This window comes from Alligator mississippiensis, chromosome 4, assembly GCF_030867095.1.
Source record: "Alligator mississippiensis isolate rAllMis1 chromosome 4, rAllMis1, whole genome shotgun sequence".
Classification (NCBI taxonomy): domain Eukaryota; kingdom Metazoa; phylum Chordata; order Crocodylia; family Alligatoridae; genus Alligator; species Alligator mississippiensis.
In genome coordinates this window covers 239,504,060-239,527,049 of record NC_081827.1, presented here as the reverse complement: position 1 = coordinate 239,527,049, position 22,990 = coordinate 239,504,060, and the positions used below count along the sequence as shown (strand labels likewise).

The following is a 22,990-nucleotide window of genomic DNA, read 5'->3' as shown; positions in this document are numbered from 1 at the left end:
CTTCATATCTAAGCCAAATTTCCAATACTGTGTAAGTTCGAGGTGTATGCATGTAGTATTCCCAAAGGCTGTCCAAAGTGCGTGTATACATCAAAGGAAAAGACTGAGTGCAGTCGTTTGGGGAGGCAATCATGCACAGGCACAGAACTCATCCATACAAGATGAGCAAGACCCATAGGCTTGGTAAGGCTTTGGCATGTGCAAACTATGAGGTGCACATAAATGACATCCCCAATGAACCCCTTGTTTTGCTGTTAGGTTCAGCCACTCCTCTTCAAAAGAGACAGCCAACCAGCATATCATGGTCATTTGAATGACCAAGAGGAGATTTTAGAGAGAAGAGAGGTAGCAGTACAGGGTTTGCTGGCTGGGGTGTAAGAACACTTCAGAGAACCGTGTAAAAGCATAAAGAGCAACAAGCAACTAATGTTAACCCTGTGCTGGGGTGGAGGAGGGGAGAAATCTGAGACATATCACCGGAGTCACTTAATTATCTGAGCATCTCTGCCTTTTGCTCAGCATATTTTTTACTGTTGCTGGCCACATAATTAACATACGTCAGTAGATCTACAACATATGGCAGCATGACAGCACTCCACAGTCCTATGCCTCCAGACTGCCTACACTGTCTCTGAAAATTCTTACGGGAGCACATGGAACTATAGCTCAAAGTAGTCAGCAGAGGCAATGGGTGCTTTCAGACCATAAGAGCGGGCGAAAGCACTCATCTTCCATTTTTTACCAGCATGCTGTCCATGAATCTATGCATGTGTCCACAGAGGCTTCACTGTCATACAACAGCCAGGGTACTATTAGAAGATGGTAAGTGAGGGATGCAATGAAACACCATCCCACATAATCTAGACCAGGGTTGGTCAACTTCTGAATGCCTGTGGGGTAAACAGCCCCATAAAGGCCGCATCAGGAAGCAGAAGCTGGCAGAGCGAGGACAAGCCTGGAGACTAGCAGCCTCCTGGGGTTTAGGTGGTGATGGCAGCAGCCGCAGCAGTAGGTGATGGAGGGAGATGTGATAGCCATGAGGAACTGTACCAAAACTTGCGGAGGGAAGTGTAGGGAACCGAAGAACTAAAATCGTCAGAAGCCTAAAGGCTATGTGCAAACCACTCACAGGCCACCAGTTGTACAGTGCTGATCTAGAGTACATCTAGGCCCTGGATATTACTTTAGTGAGTAATATCTAGTTTGGGTTGATGCTGCAAGAGACAAGTAGCTTATTTTTGCCATTTATTAATATTTTCTTGCTTTAGCTATTGGGGATCCAGTTATTTGGCGCATAGTCAAGCTGGTGAGGGAGAAAGGAAGAGCGAGCTGTAAATTTGCCTCATACATGAAAGCCTTATTTCAAAATCTCTACTCAGTGAACACACGCGTTGAACTGGGGGATGGGTCAATGTGTTGTGTCCCTTTTTAAGCCCAAAAGCTTGCTTAAATTTTTTTCCAACTATTTAAGTTGGTCTTATAAAAGATATCAGATTCACCCAAAGAACCTTGTCTGCCTCTGTGTTCCTGGGGCTTTTGAAAATGGACTTAATTCATGGTTGCAAGTAACTACATGACTGCAGGTATCAGTTCATGCATCTAAATTAACTGTGGAAAATCTGGCCCCTTATTGTTACTTGTATCAAAACAACACCTTCAAGAGTGTAAATTCCAAAGACCTGAGAAGCGGATTGGAAATTGATTCAATGCTACTCGTTTTGTCTGCTAGTGTTTTTACAGCCACTAACCTAGACCTTTCATCCGTAGACTAGCTATTGTATAGCTTGACTTGGGTGGTGAAGGGGGAGATAAAGCAAACATCATTCCTTTATCTGATCATGTGTAAAATGAACAAATCAGCCCCTATATCAGTGATAAGACGATTGCTAAATGATTCCTCTCAAATTCTATCAATGGGCTGATGAAAGAAATTAAGACTGACAGTGATAAGTTACTTTCTCAGCCACTGAGCTTCATGACAAGAGAGGATTTCATTAGCAGGCAACACATACTTTTATCAGCTGGGGATAGCTCTTCATTAGACACATCAGAGGGAGTCAAAGAATATACCCCACATTCAAACAATTGATTACCCTTTTTCCTCACTCCATGCTCATGACAGTGATCACCCTCCCTCACTAAAAGGCTAGGCTGCCTTTAAAATTGATCAGCCTATAACAGATCAATTTTGTTCACTGCCATATTTTTGGCTACATGATTTCATTTTATCTCAGTAATTCATTTTAGCCTCTACCTAACATGTCTTCAGGTTTTCAGGATTCTCTAATCTAAAACGTATTTACTTAAATATGTCAGACTTAATGGACATATAGGATGACATGTCAAGCTTAATGCATTCACTGCATTAGTCGAGTTTGTTTCCATCACAAATATCTTTATATTCCCAGAAATGGAAAGCATGAAACTGATACCTCTTATTTAGCATAAAAGAAACAAAACAAACTCCTGCAACACTTCCTCAAATGATGAGGGATGTAATATTAATTAACCATTTTCTTGGAGGGAAAGGGAATAATAGATCATTTCGGATTGGAAGCCTGACACAAAGCCTACTGGAGTCAAGCTATGACTGCTATTGACTTCAGTAGGCTTTAGTACAGGCCTTGAGTAAGTTATATAAGCATTGGGTAAGAGTGTAGATTTTGAATTGTGTCTGGATGTATGAATTTATTTAACTTTGCTTGTTTTTTGCAGATCTAAACTCCAGAAGGAAACCTAGGAACATCAGAGAAGAGCAAAGTTAGGTTGATCACTGTTCTCAGTGGTGGCAGATAACAGAACAAGAAGCGATGGTCTCAAGTTGCAGCAAGGGAAGTGTAGGTTAGATATTAGGAAAGACTCTCTCATGAGGAGGGTAGTAAAGCACTTAACGGGTTACCCAGAGAGGTTGTCGAATCTCCATCCTTGGAGAGTTTAAGACCTGACTAGACAAGGACTTGGCTAGGATGATCTAGCTGGGGCTGGTCCTACTCTGAACAGGGGCTGGACTAAATGTGACCTCCTGAGGTCTCTAGTCCCAACACAAATTGTCTATGATTCTGTGATCAGAGCAGCAGAACTATATCAGTATGGCAGCATGAAATTCATGCTGGAAACTCTGGTCTTGATCCTAAGTAAAGTTTAGAGCAGTGAGGTTAAAGGTAGGGATTAGGGCAGGGAAGATGATGGGAGGAACAGGAACAAGGAGGGGAACTACTTCTCTGTCCTACCTAGCATCTGGCAAATCCACGCGTTGTTATTATCTACGCTATTACATGAACCTAATGAACCTGACTGGGAGCCATTGAACTGTCTCCTCATGCGTCTTTAGTTAAGGACTCGATGATCTTTCGAGGTCCCTTCCAGCCCTTAATTTTTATGATTTCTATGATTCTATGATTATCATTACCACCAAAATGGTCTTCTGTTTAGGTGATGTGTGGGTCCATATCTACCAGGGAAAACCTTGAGATCAGAATTATTATCCCTAAGAAAGACGCTACCCTTTATCCTTCAGCTGAATATGTCAGATACAGACTTAAATATCAAGGTGATTGGTGACTTATAAGTACCCTAGACAGATTGATAACATAAGAAGAAAAACTAGTATGTTAATTTATGGTACTACAGTGCCCTCTTTTTTATATAGTGTCTAAGGCTATCTGGATTAAATGCCTGTAGTACTGAATTAAACAACATTGGGATATTAGAATTCAGTTATGGATGAGGATATTATGTTTAACGTTTTGGTACTTCGACAAAAGTAATTATTATGTTGACACTTCATTTTAAGTCAATCCTGCTCACAGTCACCAACATTTTATATGTATTAAACTTGCTATCAATTTATTTATCAGACTTGCTATCAAGTTGCTATCCAACCTATCTATAAAACTTGCTATCAAGGACATTTCCCACTGAAATCTTATTTAGAACACTTGTCTTCTTTCCTATGTGCAAAGCTTAGAGGGGTAGACTTAAAAATACAGTCCTACTTGCACAATACCAACACCACCAATTTCAGGGGCATTGAAAACGCCACTGAATTTCACCAAATATTCATTTAAAGAAAAGAAAGCTTAAAAAGTTTTATATGAAAGACAGCCCTTTTCCTGATCAGATTGCCTTTAAATTAAATAGCAAAACTTTTCTGCCAGGTTTTTCTTAGAAACGAAAAAAAATCTGATGTTAAAAGGAAAATGCCTGCTATAAGGTAGATGATTATCAAGAACTTTAATAAAACTGAGAACGATGGTACAGCAGAACTATAAAAGAAACACTTGATCTGAGTGTGTATTTTTGTTCTGACAAAGAAACCAACTCTACAACATATTTTTAATGTGACTTTATACTTTGGATGCCCAACCCTCTGTCCAGCTTGAGGACTTCCATAAATCCTTTTAACTACCTGCAAGCTTTTTCTCTGTATTATTGAAGTACCAAGCATCCACAATGTCTGCTGGTTGTTGGGGGAATTGAACTGGAAAAAAAGACATGAATTTTTTCTCAAAATTTGAAAGAAATTTAATCCAAACTCATTTCTTCAGAGGTTCTAAAAATCTAATTAATGTTTTAAATCTCTTAATGTTTGCGTGGCTTGTAATATTATATCAAATGTCCCATACAAACAATTAGAGCTAGAACCATAGGTGGATCATTTCCTCCCAGTTCTTGTGAACTCTACTTCTGTGGTCCTCAAAACCCCTGATCTGAGGAAATTAAGAATTTAACATAAATCTCAAATCTACACATCCCACTTGACAGAATGTTACGCTTTGGATAGCTCAGTTCTCAAAACACTGAATCCTGAAATATTTTGGATTGCTCTCTCTAACTCCTACTTCAGTCAGTTATTTGCTTTGCATGCCACCCACAGTGCTAAACTAATTACAGTTCAATTCATAACTCAGTTCATTCTTAATTCATTTTACCAACATCTTCACTGTGTATACTCTGGGCCAAATTCTGTATGTAGCGCTCCGACTGATTTCATATCACTGTTTGCTTTCATTAGGGAGCAGCATTTACCTTCAGTGAGTTAGCTCAACCAGAGACATTGAAAATAAAACATGGAAAAGAAAAATTATATCATGTGCAAAGGCTGTTGCAGATACACTTCTCTAGTCCTGACTTTGCCACGTTAGAATGCAGTCTAGTTATTTATAGTTCTTCAAGATGTGTTGACCCCATGGTTAAATATTTCATGCTCTTGAGGTGAGAGAAATTTTGTCAGCAGTGCTTTATACTCGTGCACCATACCAAGAGTATATGGTGGATAAAAAGGGTAGTCAGGGACCAACTACCACCCTGGTTCCTCTTCCACTGTGGACTCCCCTCAGGGAGAGAAGAATCTGAAGCACAAAGGAAGGAGGACAGGATGTCAAATGCATGTAGTGACAACACAGCTCAGAGGAACTCATTTTCTATATTGCTAAGTAACTTTTCTTTCTCCATCAAGTGCTTGTCCCTGTGTCTGTGTCACCATGGGGTGACTTCCAAGCCATGAACTTCAGAGTCCTTTTCTAGTGCAAACTGTAGGGAACCCAACCCAAAAGAGATGTTCAAAGCAGATGCCTATATTCACTCTTCATGTTTGGTAAAGGTATACCATATTGCCGCCTTGCATGCATAAATGACAAGGACATTCTTCAGAAGAGCTACTGAAGCTGTATGAGGTCTGGTTAGGTAGACCCTGATACTATGTGTTGTCAAAAGTAGTTTATCTCCAGACTGCCTCTATGTGCAAAATTACATAATCTTTTATTCTCTCAAAGAAAGTGACATCATTTAAGTCATTGTCTGAAGGGCCTGGCACACTGTAGCAGAATGCAAAGAGAGTGTCATTTTCTTTCTTCATAATATAAGAACCAATAACATACATAGGTAGGCAAATAACCTGATTAATACAGAATTCTATTTTGGGAAGAAATGTTGGATGTTGTCTAAGTAAAATGTTATCCTGGTGAAATACAGTAAGAAGGTGGCTGGAGATAAGGGCTTCCAATGCTTGCACTATCCCAGTTGAGTTTATTTTAGTTGATAACATAAGGAGGGCCACCTTCACAGAGGGTGAGACTGGAGACCAATAGTTCAAATGTTGCCGTTCATTAGAGATGTGAATTCTGAATTGATGGTGTCAGTTTCAATAAAGGTGGGAAGACTTACTAATTCTTTCAGAAATCTATGTGATTGTTTGCAAAAATACAGTACAGTTGAGAATACAGAAGAGATGAAGGAGTGTATATATTAATTACTGACCCTCCTTTTAATATTCATTTATTCTAGTTAATCACACAGATACAGGAACACTTCTGTGCCACACTGATGTCAGTGAACCATAACTATTGCCAAGACCTTCATAAATACTCTTAGTGATAGTGAAAGATGGAGCAGCAACTCTTTGTTTTGATAATGGCTTGCACCAATGGCAAATCTCAGAAATCTTTTGTGTCATGGGTCTTTAGTCTAAGTGAAAATATGCAGGTTGAGAGTCGCAAAACAATCCTACTGATCTAGCAGAGGAATTATCGAGGACAAAATAATCACTGAGACTCTCAGACAATGAATGAGATGGACCTGGAGTCACCTTTTTGGGGGGATAAAGAAGGCTCTGAAAAACAAAATCTCTCTATGCTGGGAAGATATAGGTCATGGGCAGGCAAAATATGGCCCGCAGGGCTCATCCAGCCCGCCAGGCGCAGGGCCACTAAAATATTAAGAAAATATTTATCTGCTCCTGGCTGCCTGTCAAAGATGATAGGAGCCAGGGGCAGTAGGGCCCAGGGGGAGTGTCAGCAGGAATGCAGCAGCTCATCCCTGCCCCACTCCCAGCCATTTCCCTGCCTTCCTGCCTCTGCACTGCTCTAGCACCATGTGGCTCCTGGCTGCATCACCAGACCAGGGAGCACAGGGCCACGCCAGTACCCCAGTGTGTGTGTGTGTGTGTGCATGCATGTGTGTAGGGAGGGGCTGTGTGTGTGTGTGTGTGTGTGTGTGTGTGTGTAAGGAGGGATCTGTGTGTGTGGGGTGGGACTCTGTGTGTGTGAGTTTGCAGGGTGAGTCCCACATGCACACACCACCATACACATACACCCACAACCCTCCTTGCACTGCCATACACGTAGATGCCCACACCCACACCCCCTCACACACCCTCCCCCCACACATAGGCTCCCACAAACCTATACCCACCTCCCTCACAATATACAAGAGTAAGACTTCATTTTAAGCTATTATATAAAATCACCTCTATGTACACTACACAAACAAATGTAAACCAGGACAAAAATATTTTTGGAAATCAAATTAATGTATGTTGCAGATGTTTGATTTTTAGAATATAATTTGGTATTTTTCCGGTTCTGAGATGGCAAAGCCCCTTGCTGAAAGGAGTACTTCTGGAGGCAAGGGGAGGGACTTCTGGTGACAAAGGTCAGTGGTTAAGGGCAAAAATTCCAGTCACAAGATGGTGACCAGGGGGCAGGACACCTGTCAAGGGGCATGGCTACCCATGAGGCCCTCAACAACTTGCCAAAACTGGGTAAGTGGCCCTCTGCCCAAAATAATTGCCTGCCCCTGATATAGGTTCTACTGCAATTGGAGAAAAGACTACTTTTCTATCAGAGATCTCTTATGAGAAGGGTCCTTGAAAAAAGACAGAGAAGATGTACTGGGATTGGGTACTTTGTGAAAACGTGTTGTATAACCTGTAAAAATAATTTCCAATCCTTATTTGTCCACTGCTATTGTATTTCATGCTGTTAAAATTGTCAGAGGCATTCTACATGTGGGAAGGAAAAGTGGGGAAATAAAACTAGATCCAAGGGGATTATTAGTGTGTAGCTCTTCTGTGTTTGGTTGATGAGGGTAGATGTAATGCTAGATAAGGCAGCTGAACATTAAGTCTTTGCTTCTTTGCCCTCTGATATTTTCACAGTGATTTATAAGGGTGTTATAGAAGAATATACCATATGTTAATGCACCTTCAACGTGATTGTAATAAATTTCCTTTTCTTTGAAGTTGAGCTAGGAAAATTATCTAATATGGATGTCAAAACAGATCCAAGGTAATGAAGACCTTACCAACAACTTCCTTTTGTTTAAGATTGCTGTGCATTGTTCACTGATCTCTGGAGACAGTTTATTAGTTAGCTTTGTTAACTTGTTATAATTAATACAATCAAATTCAGTGAGGATTCCATATTAAATGTGAAATATGGAACTGTAAACTCGATGACAAATACTTTTTCCAAAGAATTCAGACACTTAGTTTTTGTATGGAAAGGGATAACTTGTGATTGGTGCTGCTTATACCTTTTGTTTAAACCACTGTGATAATGAAGGAATTCAAGAAAGACTGAAAGTAAAGATCTCCTGCTCCCCTAAGTAGAGTATGATACTTTTTCTTGGTTTTCTTTGACATAACTACAATAGTGCTAGGAGTCTGCCATACTGTCTTTGTAAACCCTAAACGATTTTCATTAATAGGAAGGGCAATTCTGAAGTCTTGAGTGTGTCCACTCATTTTTGGTGATTTTCATCAACCTCCTCTAGTGAAATTTATGAAATCAGAAAATTAGGCTGATACTGTGCTGCCCCCATCTCATCTAGAAAAGAGGAGGACCTATTCTCATGTTCAAGCTGATCTTCATCCTCAAACTGTTGCTCCTTTCAGCAATCTAAACTTAGCGTGTTTTAAGCAGTTTAAGGCGTGTCTCCTGCCTTCTCCTGTCCCGAGTGTGAGACTTACAGTGGTGTTCCAGGGTTTCATCACTATTGCCTTTTGCCTAGAAACGGAGATGGAGCAGGGTAACCAAGTCATATAGGGCTGGTGGTCCCTAAATGTAGAGTTTTACATTAGATCCTTTATTTGAAGACCTGAGGATAACAGGTCTGTTTACAATGCAGAGCCAGGGCATTCCCACGCATGCCCTGTTTGCCTCCTTCTGGTCACACTCCAAATGCAGAAATACACCATGACACTTGTCTGGGGTTGTCTCTAGAAGCCGGATGGAGGTTGATGAAAATTACCAAAATCATGCACATCAGAGACCGACGTCTTGAGAATGGCTGTAGAGGGAGGCCCTCATTGCATGGTCTGGATATACCCCTGAAATATGACCCCTCAGAATCTAAAGGATGTCTCTGGCTAAAGGAACATATAACTGTGTACCTTACCTGGTACACAGCAACCCAGATAAATCCAGTACCAATGAGGACTAGGGTTCTTATCTCAATAATGAGCATATATATCCTGTGAGAGGATGATTAGTGATCACAGTTCTGGTTGATTAGAGATCATGAAAGTCTGTCAGATGGATACCAGAAAATAATCAGAGTACCTTTATGCAATACTGAGGGTGAGGCACAAAATGCCTTAGGAATACACACAACCTTAATTCCCAGACGTGGCAGCCAAACAGAGCTCATTAATTTTGGCACTGAATTACAGGCACTGTGGTTTTGTTCCCAGAGTCCCCACTGTCAGTTCTCAGTACACTTGGAGTGAAAAGGGGGTTAATTTTCTTTTGAAAAAAGATTTTAAAGACAAGTTGTCCTCCTTTTCCTTACAGGGAGGATGGCTGTTCTTTTCCATCATTCTTATGAGTACTGCAAGGCTTTGATGAATGATGGAGGGAAAGAGCCCTGGAGATGACTGAGTCCACTGTATAGGCACATCTTTGGTCTTGAGATCTGATTCAGCCCCCACTCCCTAGTCAATTAAAAATACCCTTGGATAAGTTTCCCTTAACTTTTTAGCCTTTTGAGAAAATTACTTACAGATGTTACCATTTAGAGGATATTTGTCTCCCCTAAACAATATAAGCTAGTGCTGTGGTTATTTTTTATAGGGAAAGGATGCAAAGAGTCTATACACTTTTTAAAACCTGGTGTTTAGTGTAATAGTCCCCCCACGGATAACGCAGGGAGACATAGGAGAGGGTAGTGACTTTAAAGGAGCTAAGTTCCTTATTTCTCCCAAACAAGGCATGTTTATTGTTGCCTGTGATGATATACTCCAATAAAACTATCAACTATCGAAGACTAGAAATAGGAACTTAAACCAATTGTCACGGCGGGGTCCTCGCAGAGGGCCGTGATCTCCTTGAGGCCCTCTCACCGTGCTACTTCGGCCCGAGGGCACCCTCCATTCTCGCCCGCCACGTCTTGATGGAATATGTAATAGGGAGCCTGCCTTGTGTTTCCTTGGGCACGTAAGCTCCTGGGCCCCTCGTGGGTCTCCCCGTACGATGGGCGCTACCCAAGCACCCCAGCCTTATGGGCTATGCGTGGCTCCTACCAGCCCCTAATACCATGCCCCAAGCCTCGCAGATGTAATAGATGTTGTTGGGTCTGTACGTCCGCTTCCTGGGCCTCCTCTAAAGTGTAGCCCACGCTGGGCTCTCTCTCTCACACCCAGCCTCTCACTGGGACTCTCCTGATGGTGCGGTCCTGCTCAGGGACTCCCTAGTGGGGCCCGGCCCTTCCGGCCAACCACACGGGTACCCTTTCTGACTCCGGCTCACCGCGCTGCTACTCCCTGTCTTCTCGGGGGGCAACCGCAGCGCCCTGCCTCGGTCTGAGGGGTGTTGCCGCACTAGCCTGCGGCCAGGCTCGCTATGCCCGTCTCGGGCTCCTCGATATGGCCCCTCTAGGGCTCGCCGTGCCCCCACGGGGCTTCTCAATCATATACAATGGCGCTCCCCCTCTTTGGGGCTCGCCATGCCCGCACGGGGCTTCTCAATCAGATCACCCCTCTCCCTGGGGCTGGGGTCTATGTACCCCGCACGCAATCCGGGGTCTCGGTCCCCCGTCTGCAACCTACCGGTTGCGCCCGCAACCCACTGGCCGCGCTCCTCGCTGCCAGTTGCTCACGCACTGGCGTGCGAGCTGCGCCTTACCTGGCACTATGAAAATAATGCGCCCTCTTGGCGCTAGGGCACCCCACACTCTCTGGGGTCCCTATAATTGAGGCCTCCTCCAACCCCTACAGCCTCACCCAAGCCTCCGGGTGTAATATCAAAGCCAAACAAACACAAGCCTCCTGGCTGTACCGCAAACATAAAGCCCCCTGGCTAAACCATACTGCCCCATCCTCTCAGGGCTATCATGAGCTGTACTTGCAATCCGGGCTTCTCCCCATATCTCGGCTGAGGGAGCTCCTGCCTCTCCGGCTGCTGGCAGAGAACTGCCAGCCTGGCTTCGGCCCCGGGCTTTATAAGGACCAGGCCCTGCCCCCTTCTGGCCAGCTGGCTCCCCTTAGTTGCTCCGGCAACCCACAGCTGTGCTCAATTAGCTCTGCCAGGGCTCTCTCCCTGGCAGTTTCTCCTCTCTAGGAGCAGGCACTAAGGTGCCCTGCGACATCAATGTAGAGAGCCAAGCAATGGACACTTGGTGCTCCAGTTCAGACCAAGTACAGTGAGAAGGAACTGTAGTGGTGCTTGATGCTACACCATCTTTTAGCACAAGAAAGGGTGCTCAAAGAACTATTATCATATGAAGATTTTATGAGATGCTGTGTTTTGGGGGATATTAAGGTATGTTTGTTAGAGCACGGGATGGGAACTAAGAGTTCTGCCCTCTGGCAATCATTCCAGGCATATCACATATTTATTTCTCTATACCTCAAGTTTGCCTCAATTGTAAAATACTTTCATAGTTGGTAGGGTTGGAAGGGACCTGAGCAGATCATCAAGTCCGACTCCCTGCCCTGGGCAGGAAAGAGTGCTGGGGTCAAATGACCCTGGCTAGGTGATTATCTAGCCTCCTTTTGAAGACGTCCAAGGTAGGTATAACACAACTTATCTACCTAAAAGAGGTGCTTGTGAGTCTTAATTAGTTTATACTTAGGAACACTGCATGTTCCTCAGATATATTTTTATTAGAAACCATATGCATTCCATATTCTCCTCTTTTTGGCTCATCCAAAGGGTTGTTAATATATTTAAATCTACTTATATTCACCAAATGCCAATAAAAAAAATTAGCAACTGACAGTTTACACATGTTATTTAACAGGCCCTAGAGTATCCAATTATTAGAAAGTGATGAACCAGCATTGTCTTACACGGTGCCAAGTTTGAAGGCTGTTAAATATCATCTAGCAGGCTCATTAGCTAGTGGGGCAGAACTGATACCAATTTAGACATTTTTCATTGACAACCAAATTAAAGAATTCCCCGCCACACCAAAAGTCTTTTTTAGATTACATTCATTCACCTCTGCTTGTTATGATTTTAGTTTCTTCAGAGCACCAAAGGGAAATAGAAGACAAGCTTCATTAAAATACACCTATAAAAACCTACCACAATGAATTTTAGAGTGTTAAAATGAACAGGGAAATTGTGAAGAATAGAGCTGGATTGGAAAGTGGTTTTCCTGCCCTGTGAAATTTTTCAGGATTTCAAAATTGTCCCGTTTTACACTGGGAAGGGACTAAGACCTCCAAAGTTTTTCAAAGACAAAACAAAACAAAACAGGTAGAGTAAGAATCATCTCAAAATAGCAACTATCCTCATGATCACAGAAACAGGAGTCCTAACTTAAAATCCCTAGGCTGTATTAGGTAGAGAAGGGACTTGAATCCTAGATAACTCCTCTAACCAACAGGCTAAATCAACTAACAACCAAGATGGCTCCCCTAAACATTCAACTATTGTAGAGTGAATCAGTCTCAATCTCTTTTCTCATTTTAACCAGAAATCCATCTTGAAATAGCTCCCAGTAACAGTTTTGTTAAAAATGGCACATTCTCACAAAACATTCATTTTTGAAAAATGAACTTTTATGATGAAAACCAGCATTGCCAAAAAGTTCCCAATTACTCTAGCAAAGAAGTCAGAAACAGAATGTATTTAATACACATCTTTTGGAGTCTGTTTCTCATGGAGAAGCATGTTGAGAGTAAGCAACAATGGAAGCAACACATGACAGGTTAGCATAATACATGGGCTTCAGAACAACACTGGCATTTAGGAATGCTACCTAAGAATGTCTCTAACTTTACAATTCTGTTCAAGTCTCATTAAAGAAAATATAGCATATGCCTAAATGCTTTCCTAATCTAGGGCCAGGATTTGTTAACAGTAAACAAAAGGCTACATACTTCACAATAATCCCCATAATAATGCAAGGCACTGTACATCAAAGAGTTTCATAACATTAACAAATGAATCCTCACAACAATCCCAAGTGACTTTGCCCTATACAGAGATGAGATTCTCTGCTGAGCCTTTAAAAGACACAGCACAGAATTTGCTGTCTAGAAGAAGCAGGGGAGAAAGCCACTTTAAGCTGCCTCTGCTTTGCCTTGTTCATCAGCTGATTCAGGAAATGGAGAGGCCCCAGAGTCATTTTAGGACATGCCTAGATGGTACCATACAGCGTCATACAGAAATACACAAGCTAGTTCTAAAAGAACTTAAACTCTACATGAATGAATAAACTGCCTTGGGTACTTGAAGCAATGTAGCTACCTTAGTGTAGCCCACCCTGTTTCATTTATGTCTGCTTCTCTGAATTTGCACGTAGTTTTGAGCCAACCACAAAACTGTACTTTTTTTGTTAAAGTGTTTGTAGAAAAAAAAAAGACTCAGCCCTAGTCAAGGGAAACATTATCAATCACATGTTGCATAACCCTTTGTCCTTCTTATTTGTAGCTATTAAAATGACTGGCAAATTATGGCTGAATCTGAGGGGATGTCAAAGAAACTAGTGTTCAAGGAACCCATTTCGCACAACTGCACAGGCATTTCTGATATGGGACTGTCAAGGTTGTGAACAGGAGCTAGCTAGCAGAGCCAGCAAACTTCTGTTGGCCCAGAAAGAGTTTTCAGAATGGCATGACCAGATGTCTCTGTCTCTCCCCCCTCTCTCCCATATATTCAATCATGCTAAAATGGCAATGCTAGTGAAGCTTTTGCCTGGAGTAATTCTTAATAGTGCTTTGGAGACTTTGGATCAGATTCTCTATATTCTACGGTCCCTGACAGCAAAGGGGGGCTGGAAATCTTCACAGCAGAATCTTCCTCTAACATAGTTGATTTCCCACATAATGGCTCTATGCTAGCCCCTTTCATGGGGCCAAATTTTGAGTAAATGTTGAACGTTTGTTTCAAATGAAAAGCTAGAGCATGATGGCTAGAAAATGGTATTTACAGGTTTGCTTTTGGGGATTGGCTTATAGGTAAAGTAGATATTGTATAAGAATAATGGTCCAGGGCAACAGCAAGGGTTAAGAGGTTTCTAAAAGCCTGTTTGTGACAAAGTTTTCTTCAAGGCCCACTGTGTTTGAAGTGAGCAGACACACAGCCTGGGAAATTGAAGACATGTACCACACTGTTCCACAACATGAGATAAGGTGGCATTAGGTCACAGTGGCAAGCTGCAGAGCCCTTGGGAATTCCAGCTTTGGTGAACAGACCAAATTCAGATGTGTGCACATGCTGGGTTCATGGGAAAGGAATATGCTGACAGGACAGAGCATGGACAGTATGACAACCACAGGGAAACTAATCAATAAAGAGTTATCAGAAGGGAGAAAGAATACAAAAGGTGGGATATTTTGGAGCAGCAGAGGGTCCCTGAGAGGGTAAAACGAGGGCACCATGGACAGAAGGCACATCACCAGCCCATCTCACCCATCCCTCTGTGGGAGGGTTGGCCTCGGCCTTTGACCTCCAGGCTGCTGACATCTGACATTCAAGAAAGAATGATAGAGCGAAGCTCACATACTGGCCAGATGTACCTTCTCTCTGTGACAGCCCTAGGACTGGTAGATATAGAATTTGTTTGTGCTATTCTTATCTGCTATCACAGTGTATCAATAAAATTTGGCTTTTATCAAATGGAAAGGTTGTGGTTGGTCTGAGGGTTTGGGTCCACCTGGAACAAGGTATTTGGGTCATAAATCCATTGCCAACAGAGCAGGAAAACCAAATATGAGGCAAGTTGAATTGTACTGTCCACTGCAAAGCATACAGTAAAGGTAATTATTATTTTTATTTTTTCAAATACCTTTTAGCTTTACCTTCCCTCTAAATAGGTGCTGAGCTGGCACTCACTCAGGGCTAGACTGTCAGAATCCTTAGTCTGTTGCACAGACCATTACAATGCTACTTTGGTCACAGAGAAGGGGACAAACCTGCCCCAAGCAAAAGGATGGGGAGAGGCAGAGAGGACTGCAATGGGAGAAACCTTGGTTGCTACGTCTACTCATTGCCCATTGTAGACAGCTGCTGCAGAGAGAACAGTAAATTGCTTCACAAAACAAGGTGGACTCACCAAAGTAACCTCCCCTTTTTCTCATGGGTAAGGAATGATGACTTTCATCTACAAAGGGTTCTTTGGTCTGCCTTTGAACTGCTGTGGCTAGGTACCATGCTTACAGTTCCAGTCTATATACCATGTAGCATTCCCCTGAGAATAAATGGCAGTTTTGCATGCACAACAGGCATAGGATGCAACCACAACACTCTAGCTGTGAAGACCACAGTGGCCTTTCTGCACTTTACCCTACAATGGTGTATACATGGGAGAACAGGGGAAGGGTGTTGAAATTTGGCCAAACACAACATATGGCAAACAAAAGCCCTTATTTTCAAGTGAAAAGTCAACCAGATGGTAAGTTAGTAACAATTACAGGTTGTTTTGCCAGAAAAAAGAAAGCATCAGTAGAATCCACTGTAAAATATAGTTTTGTACCTATCACATGACTCTGACATGTCTTGTTTGTCATGATGTCCTCTTCATCTTCGTGCTGGTTTTCCGTGACATCTTTAGTCTAGAAACATTATGACAAAAATAGGAAAGATAACATCCTTCGTGAGTCTGTTTTTTAAATGTGATTTCACAGATTTATTTTATTGTTTTATCTTTATTATTTACAATAATTACTATAATATCCATTTAGAAATGTACTATAATTCAACTGCCCAAGCACTAAATGTGAGAATTTACAATATGTCTTATTCTGTGAAAGATATCTAAAGATAATAGCTTTGATTCTAAATCCCCTCAAAAAAGCCATCATATGCAGCTGTCAAAAAAAATTAAGACTTGGGGAGATGTAATTCCTCAAGAGGAAAAAAGCTTCTGCTACAATTTATTTTAATAAGAAAAAAGAAGTATGTTCTGGTCTCATGACCATTTTTTTGTTTCTCTCCAGGAATATCAGGTCTCATTCTTTATGACAAGGAAGAGATGACATGAACTTAATGCGTCACATGGTATCTCCTTAATTCAGTTTGCAGCCTTTTCATATTAAGGCTTTTGTTTTCACCTCTGTTAATAAGCATCTCCTTATCTACATAGAAAGCCAATCACAACAATAAGAATGCATTGCCCTGTTCTCATCTCTTCATAATGATTTCAAGTATTTTAAGTATTTTGTCATTCTAATCCATATAGATTTGCTATGAGATGCTTGATACGAAAATATGCATATTTTACAGCCCGTTTGTTCTTCCATTCTCCAAAATGGGTGCATACATAAGTGAGTTTTTTCCCCTGCTGTTATGCATTTTGTCAACTGATTCCTTACATGTACAGACAAAAACATCTACAGCACACATATTTGTGGCCATGATTCAGAAACAAGGCCATATTTTTTTACACCGGTATATATAAATCACACAGGAGTGAAGAGAATTTCAGTAGGCTCTTTTCAAGTGCTTGGTGGTCTTGTTACAACTACTTGTTGACCATTTTCTGTTGTCTTGTGCCTCTAACAGTATCTGTTTCATTTTATTCAAAATAGCCTTAACTATGGCACATAACCTGAAATGTAAGACTTCATTATGCTCATTTGCATAAACAAGCACTGATATGATTCTTTTTTTTTTTTATCAGAGCCTAAATTCTCCCTCCTTACACATAGAGTGCCACTGACTTCTTGCAACTAGTAGACAAGAAGGATTCAGTTCTGTATCTTTGCAAAGTCGTTTATAATTTATTAACCATAAAGATTTCAGAAAATCTTCTTCCAGACATGTAGAATGAAAAGAAAAATACAGGTATCACACTATGCCAGTGACTTCCTAGTGGTATGTGCCTCGTTAATGGTCCTGCGTCCTAACTGCAAGTCAGTGGGTGCATCTACACGAGACACTTTACCGTGTAGTAGAGCAAATTACTGCGTAGTAAGCAATGCCATCTACACATGCAGACCCTCACTGCTAGCTGCCCCACACGCAAATTGGGGCAGGGGGCTGGGACTTGCCCCTCCCCTGCAGCTCTTTCCAAGCCCTCTGCACCCAACTGGGGAGCCAGAACTGGGAGCTGCCTGCTGCCAGGGTGGGGGGATATTGTCTCCACCTGCGCTCTGCCACAAGAGCCTGCCCCAGCAGCAGGCAGCTCCCATGGGCAGGGAGCAATTGCCCAGCCCCTTCCAGAAGACAGCTATGTCCTGGCCCCATGCCCCCTTCCAGCCCCTGGGCTAGCACCCAGGAGAAGCTCCCCCTGGCCGCTGCATGGGGGCAGAGCAGGGTGGGAGCAAGTCTTCTCCCAAATCCACACACGTGTAGACACCTGCCCAGGGTGGGTTGTTTACTCCCGAGTAAATTACTTGGGAGTAAACCCATCCAGCAGCATTTGCACATGTAGATGCGCCCAGAAAGGCAGGAAAAGCTTACTTAGAGCTCTCACTGCCTGAATTACAGTGCTTCTCTGTTCTTCTACCTCACACCCTATTAGAGCAGCCTCTTGGCTTGTTCTTACATACATTAAGGTGTAATAGTCACAAGGTAAAAGAAATCAGGATGAGCATGGCACAAGTGTCTTGACCAGGCCCCTTCTTGTAGAGAAATCTCTTCCCTTGTTACGCCTGCAGCAGTAGGGCTGTTGTCAGTGGCTGTATGTCAATGCTATATCACCCCTTCTTTATAGTGATCATACAGAGATGACTTTTATGATCTGTGGCCAAAACATGGAAGCAATGCAATGTAAAGCTGTAACATCTCACCTGAAGTTATTTTCAAAGGCAAAAAGACGTGGGGGCCTACAACAAAAGAGAATGAATGTTTTTGTTTGGGGTTGGTAGGCCTATCCATGCAGGCAAGCAACTGAATGGCATTTGGCCCTTCAAGTGAGGTGCCATTTTTTTAATAACTTGTCACTGCATATTTGGTGGCTGAGTGTCACTCCCAAGGTGCGTGCACAAGGTGGTTGTTGATGGAATGCAGTTTTAACATGATTTAAATGTGAAAGCTGAAGTAACAGTGTTCTCTTTCATAAACTGCATAAAGATTAGGATGAGTGGTGCAGAAGCAATGGCATAATAGGGCCCCCATTCTTTAATTGGCACATTGAAAGAGAAAAGATTTAATTCTATGAAATATAAAACACTTTAAAGAAAACACCTTCTAGAATGCCTGATGTAATTGTCAGGTTTAAAAAAAGCAGTACATACCCGATGAGGTATTGAAGTACGGGAGTTTCAGTGCTGACCCTTGTCACTCAATGTACTTTACATTGTTAGGAGAAGAAAAAGAATCCTCTTAGTTTAGGGCTTTTTTAAAAAGGCTTATAGTTTTCTCAAAAGGCATTTATTTTGCCTTTTAACTGAAAAAAATGCACAACAGGCCATGCTACCACATGCTAGTGTTTTCAGTCACAGCTATCTCTCTAAACTGAATCCTTTGCAATCTGCTTCAAAGTAAGCAGGCACCAAAGAATAACTGAAGTAACTAGTAATAAGATACATGCGCTTTATATTCAGATGGCTCTGACAGACGTGCAGGGAGGCTGATCCGATGTGCTGTAAATCCAGTGTCAGAGCACACTTGATTAATCGATTAATCGAGTCTGCTGCAGCACGGAAATTAATGCAATCCAGCAGCCTGTAGTGTCATGTGTATCATCAGAATCCATGCGCTGGAAAGTGCTTGTTTGATGAGCTTCAGTTCAGAGCATCCCACTGCCATTTTTCAGTGCAGGGATACTGATGTACATGATAATCAGGTGCTTTTAATTAGCGCATCTCACTAATTAAAGCTTCCCCCACCTCCCACAGCATGTCTATAAACACCCATTGAGTCCCAATTGTTTCTCATACAGGACTTTTGAGGACAGGATGAAATTGTATGTGATTTTGAAATCTTGTGTTATAGCCTAATTCTTTAGAAAATTAGCATTAAGAGCTGTAAGTAAATGATTTCATTCTCTTTATTATACATGTCCTTAGCATTTTGGCACTACTTATTTCATTTAGGAATTAAACTCAGCATAATCCATAATAAGGAATTTGCAAAGATGAAGCATATAATGTAATTCAATTTTCAAAAACAATATAGCCAAGATACTTTGATTTCCAGCTTAACAAAGGGCTGTATGGTATAGGATAGGTAATGCTTTTTCACTATGACTAATTTGTCCTTAGAAGCTAAACAGAAAAATTAGCATTTCTCCATTATTTATGTATATTAAGGACAATCTTTGTACTTCACCGATAAAATGAAGTGTGTTTCTCGAAGATATACTTAAAGTCCTAAATGACTCTTATTGTTACATTAGAAAGACTTTACAAAATGAGGGGGAAAAAAGCATAGCAAATTATTGCAGCATTAAAAAATAATAAGTTAAAAAGAAACTGTAGAAGGAATGTGCAGTGTTTTTTGTATTTCTGTATAGTGAAGATATACCCTAAGCTGTCAGGACCATATTAAATGGGGCATAGTTAAATTGAGTGGCTCTGATAAGGGGCTCTGCTTTGCTATCAAAGTTCTAGATCAGTTGGATTGAATTTCCTGCATATTGCACATTTCCAGACTTTCATTCTCTCTCTTTCCTTTCAGTGACACTACAAGGACAGCCTTAGATATGCTTATAATTTGTGGTTTTATAATGCAGGGGACATCTACATTTTCAAAGAAGAGATGATACCATAGAAGCCAGGAGCCAAAAGTTTTCCAGAGCATTCATTCTGCATATGCTTTCTGTGAGAGCTTTTTTTTTTTTCAAATGACCTTGTATATCCTCTTAGTAGAGAAATTATTTGCATGAAAGTAAAAATACACATTTGCCTGAACTTAAATGTGTGTGTGTGATACTTTAACCTTATTTACCTTTAAACATCAATACTAAGCTAATAGGTTTTCCAATTCCTATTATGATGCCCGCTTGGAACTTGCTTTACTTTTAAAGCAAGTCCCAGAGAAATAATTATTTCATATTTCAAATTTTCTCATATGAAATAGTGGCATCATGCTGTATTTTAATAACTCACTTCTCTCAGAGCAGAAATGATATGCTTAAATTAATGGTGGGCAGTGTATGAGGGTTCAAATTATTTTGCTAAAAGGGGAAAAATAACAACATTGAGGCTACAACAAGGAGCAGAGAGAGTGTTTTTATGACACCAAATTAATGCAGCCCATGTTAAAATGCCTGTATTGTACCAGTATTTGAATTTTAAAACATCCTGGGAAAGGCTCATGTTAAAAGCAAGATTACTCCCCACTGGACATGCCTCTACGAGATGCTACATAGTGTAGCTCATTGCTGCAGTGATGTAGATTTGGCAGGCACAAACCGTGATGCTGATGCCACTGCAGTAGGGTTGGAAACAACCTGCACGCTGCCGGGACTGCGCAGTAATGGCGGTTACCGTGCAGTCATTTAGTACCTGCTAAATGACCATACTGAATGACTGTGCAGTAACAACTGCACAGTTGGGCACATTTGTAGAGCATTTCTACATGAGACACTTAACTGAGCAGTAACGTAGTTTACTGTGCAGTAAGCACGTGCATCTACAAGTGCACATGCTTACTACATAGTAAATCTTGCTAATCACAAGTCAATTTGCTACCCACAGATGCAAGTAGCAAATTTACCTTCAATTAATAATGGTGCCGTAGTGCTCATGTAGACGCCTAAACGGAAGCAGATTTGCTCCCGGTCAGCTGTCCATCAGGGGGAGAGAGACTGTTCCCAGCTCCCTGCCTGTTGAAGGGGTGGGCCCTGGCACCAGAGCCCAGGCAGGGACTGTGTCCCCCTGCCCGGGCAGCAGGGAGCTCCAAGCTCCTGTTCCAAGATTGCTAGGTTCCCCAGCCCCTGCCAGCCTCAATCGAAGCACAGGGCATAGGAAGAGCCGCATCTAGCCCCCTGTCCCAATCTGCCAGTGTAGCAGCTAATAGCGAGCTAGCTGCTAACTGCCCCATCGGCAGATCAGGGCAGGGGGCTGAGGCCTGGCCCTCCTCTACAGCTCTTTCCAAATCCCTTGCCCCTGACTGGGAAGCCAACGTCAGGAGCTCCCTACTGCCAGGGCAGAGGGACATTTTCCCCACGCCAGAAGCAGGCAGCCTTGGGGGCATGGTGTTTCCTGGCCTGGTGCTTCTTGCCAGCCCCTGGGCTAGCTCTCAGGGGAGCCTAGAGCTCCTTCTGGTGGTGGCAGAGGCCCATTGCAGGGCCTCAGGAAGTGGGAGCAGTTTTCTACCATCAGCAGCAAATCTGCTCCCACTTCCTGCATGTGTAGATGCCTGCCCTACTCGCGAGTAAACTTGTTCCCAGATCAAATGCATGTGTAGATGCACCCACTGATCTCTAAGTTTAAGTATTAAAAGCTTCACTGCAAAGGGTACTTGTACAGTAAGATCTTACATCACAGTCCAGCAAAGATACAGACATGTTCTAGCTTTACGCACTCCTGATATACCACAAGCTCTTCTCATAAGACAGAATATTAAACAATTGCATAATCTTAGGAGAATCAGGGTCTAATAATGGATTAGGCATTTTACTTGCAAATTGTTACATTTCTGTTCTCCAGATAAAGTATTGGATCCAGTTAAATCTGAAGAGAAGCACAAAGTCCATTCCAAGACATTTGGGGAAGAGAATTTCAGAGACTGAAAGGGCAGTGAAGGAACCAAATTTCAAGGCACCTAATCCAGACCTGTGACTTTGAAAAGTCCCCACCCAAATGTGACAAATATTCCTTAAAAGAGGTGTACCACTTTGCCTTTCTCCACTGGGTTTTGTATTTCTTGGTTTTTTATTATTCCATACAAGTGTATAATTTTCAGGGGAAGAAATGAAAAAGAAAAAGAAGAAAATGGCCCTATTATTTCACTGAACTGCACTACGATTATGGCATCATTCTGCATATCTGCAGAAATTGAATTGCCAGTAGAAGCAGGAGGATCTTCATGAGTAGTAGCGTAATCTGGCCCGTAATCAAACTGCCAGCTTTTGCATTAATTCATAGTTCTTTAGCAACAAAAAAAACACTTCTACCACATATAAACAGTTATTATCCTGTTTGTCTGTACTGACAATAAGGAACACATTCACAAGTTAATAAGAGGGTAATAATGTTTTCATGTACAAAAGGACTTACCAGGGTCTGATTCTGCATTTCCATATCAGCTTTTGTTTTGCTGTTTTTCTTGTGGCTTCCTTGAGTGCTGATAGAGTTGCTGGGAAGAGAGGAGCCCTGGGAGCTGCCCTTCGACACACTCCTGTAGGAAACATTATTTGATCCACTTTCTGTCTGCTGAGCTGCTTTCTTATCAACTCTGCAGGTAGAAAGTGATTCCTCTGATAAATTACACTGCCCTTCTTCAATCACTCTACTTTTCCCATTCCTTTAATGTTTAAAGTAACCTCTCTGTATCTTTCTGTCTCTGGACCTTTGAGTGATAAATGTTTCTAACTAGCCTTGATCAAATCTGTCACTTGCAATTTCAGGTAGTATATCAGTTTCGTCTTTCACATATAATGATTTATTTTATATTTGGGGCTGCTGTGGGGCAAACTGGAAAACACCATACATTGATAGCTGAGTCCCTTTGTGGCCTAAGGTTACAGTAGTTGTAAAGGTAATTAATTCTGGCTAGTTACCAAATACATGTTTGCTGGTTACAATCAATGAGAATGGGATACATAAAAAACATGTACCTAATTTTCTTCTGTTTCACACCATATGCCTACATTCATGGCTTCTGGTGTCATTTGGATTCCTATCAACTTTGATCTAACTTACCATTCTTTA

The 22,990-nt window shown here is 41.8% G+C and overlaps 1 protein-coding gene across 6 annotated transcripts in view; it reads right to left on the bottom strand.

Moving 5' to 3' along the window:
- NCKAP5 (NCK associated protein 5) overlaps positions 1-22,990 on the bottom strand; it is a 464,916-nt gene that overhangs the window by 68,409 nt on the left and 373,517 nt on the right. For 5 of the 6 annotated variants that reach the window (XM_059727432.1, XM_019480457.2, XM_059727427.1 and 2 more), the window contains 2 exons: positions 22,337-22,514; positions 15,703-15,781 (listed from right to left, as the gene is read on the bottom strand). In XM_059727432.1, the coding sequence (XP_059583415.1) occupies positions 15,703-15,781; positions 22,337-22,514 (257 nt within the window). The remainder of the gene's footprint in view (positions 1-15,702; positions 15,782-22,336; positions 22,515-22,990) is intronic. The other variant, XM_059727428.1, reaches the window with a different exon arrangement.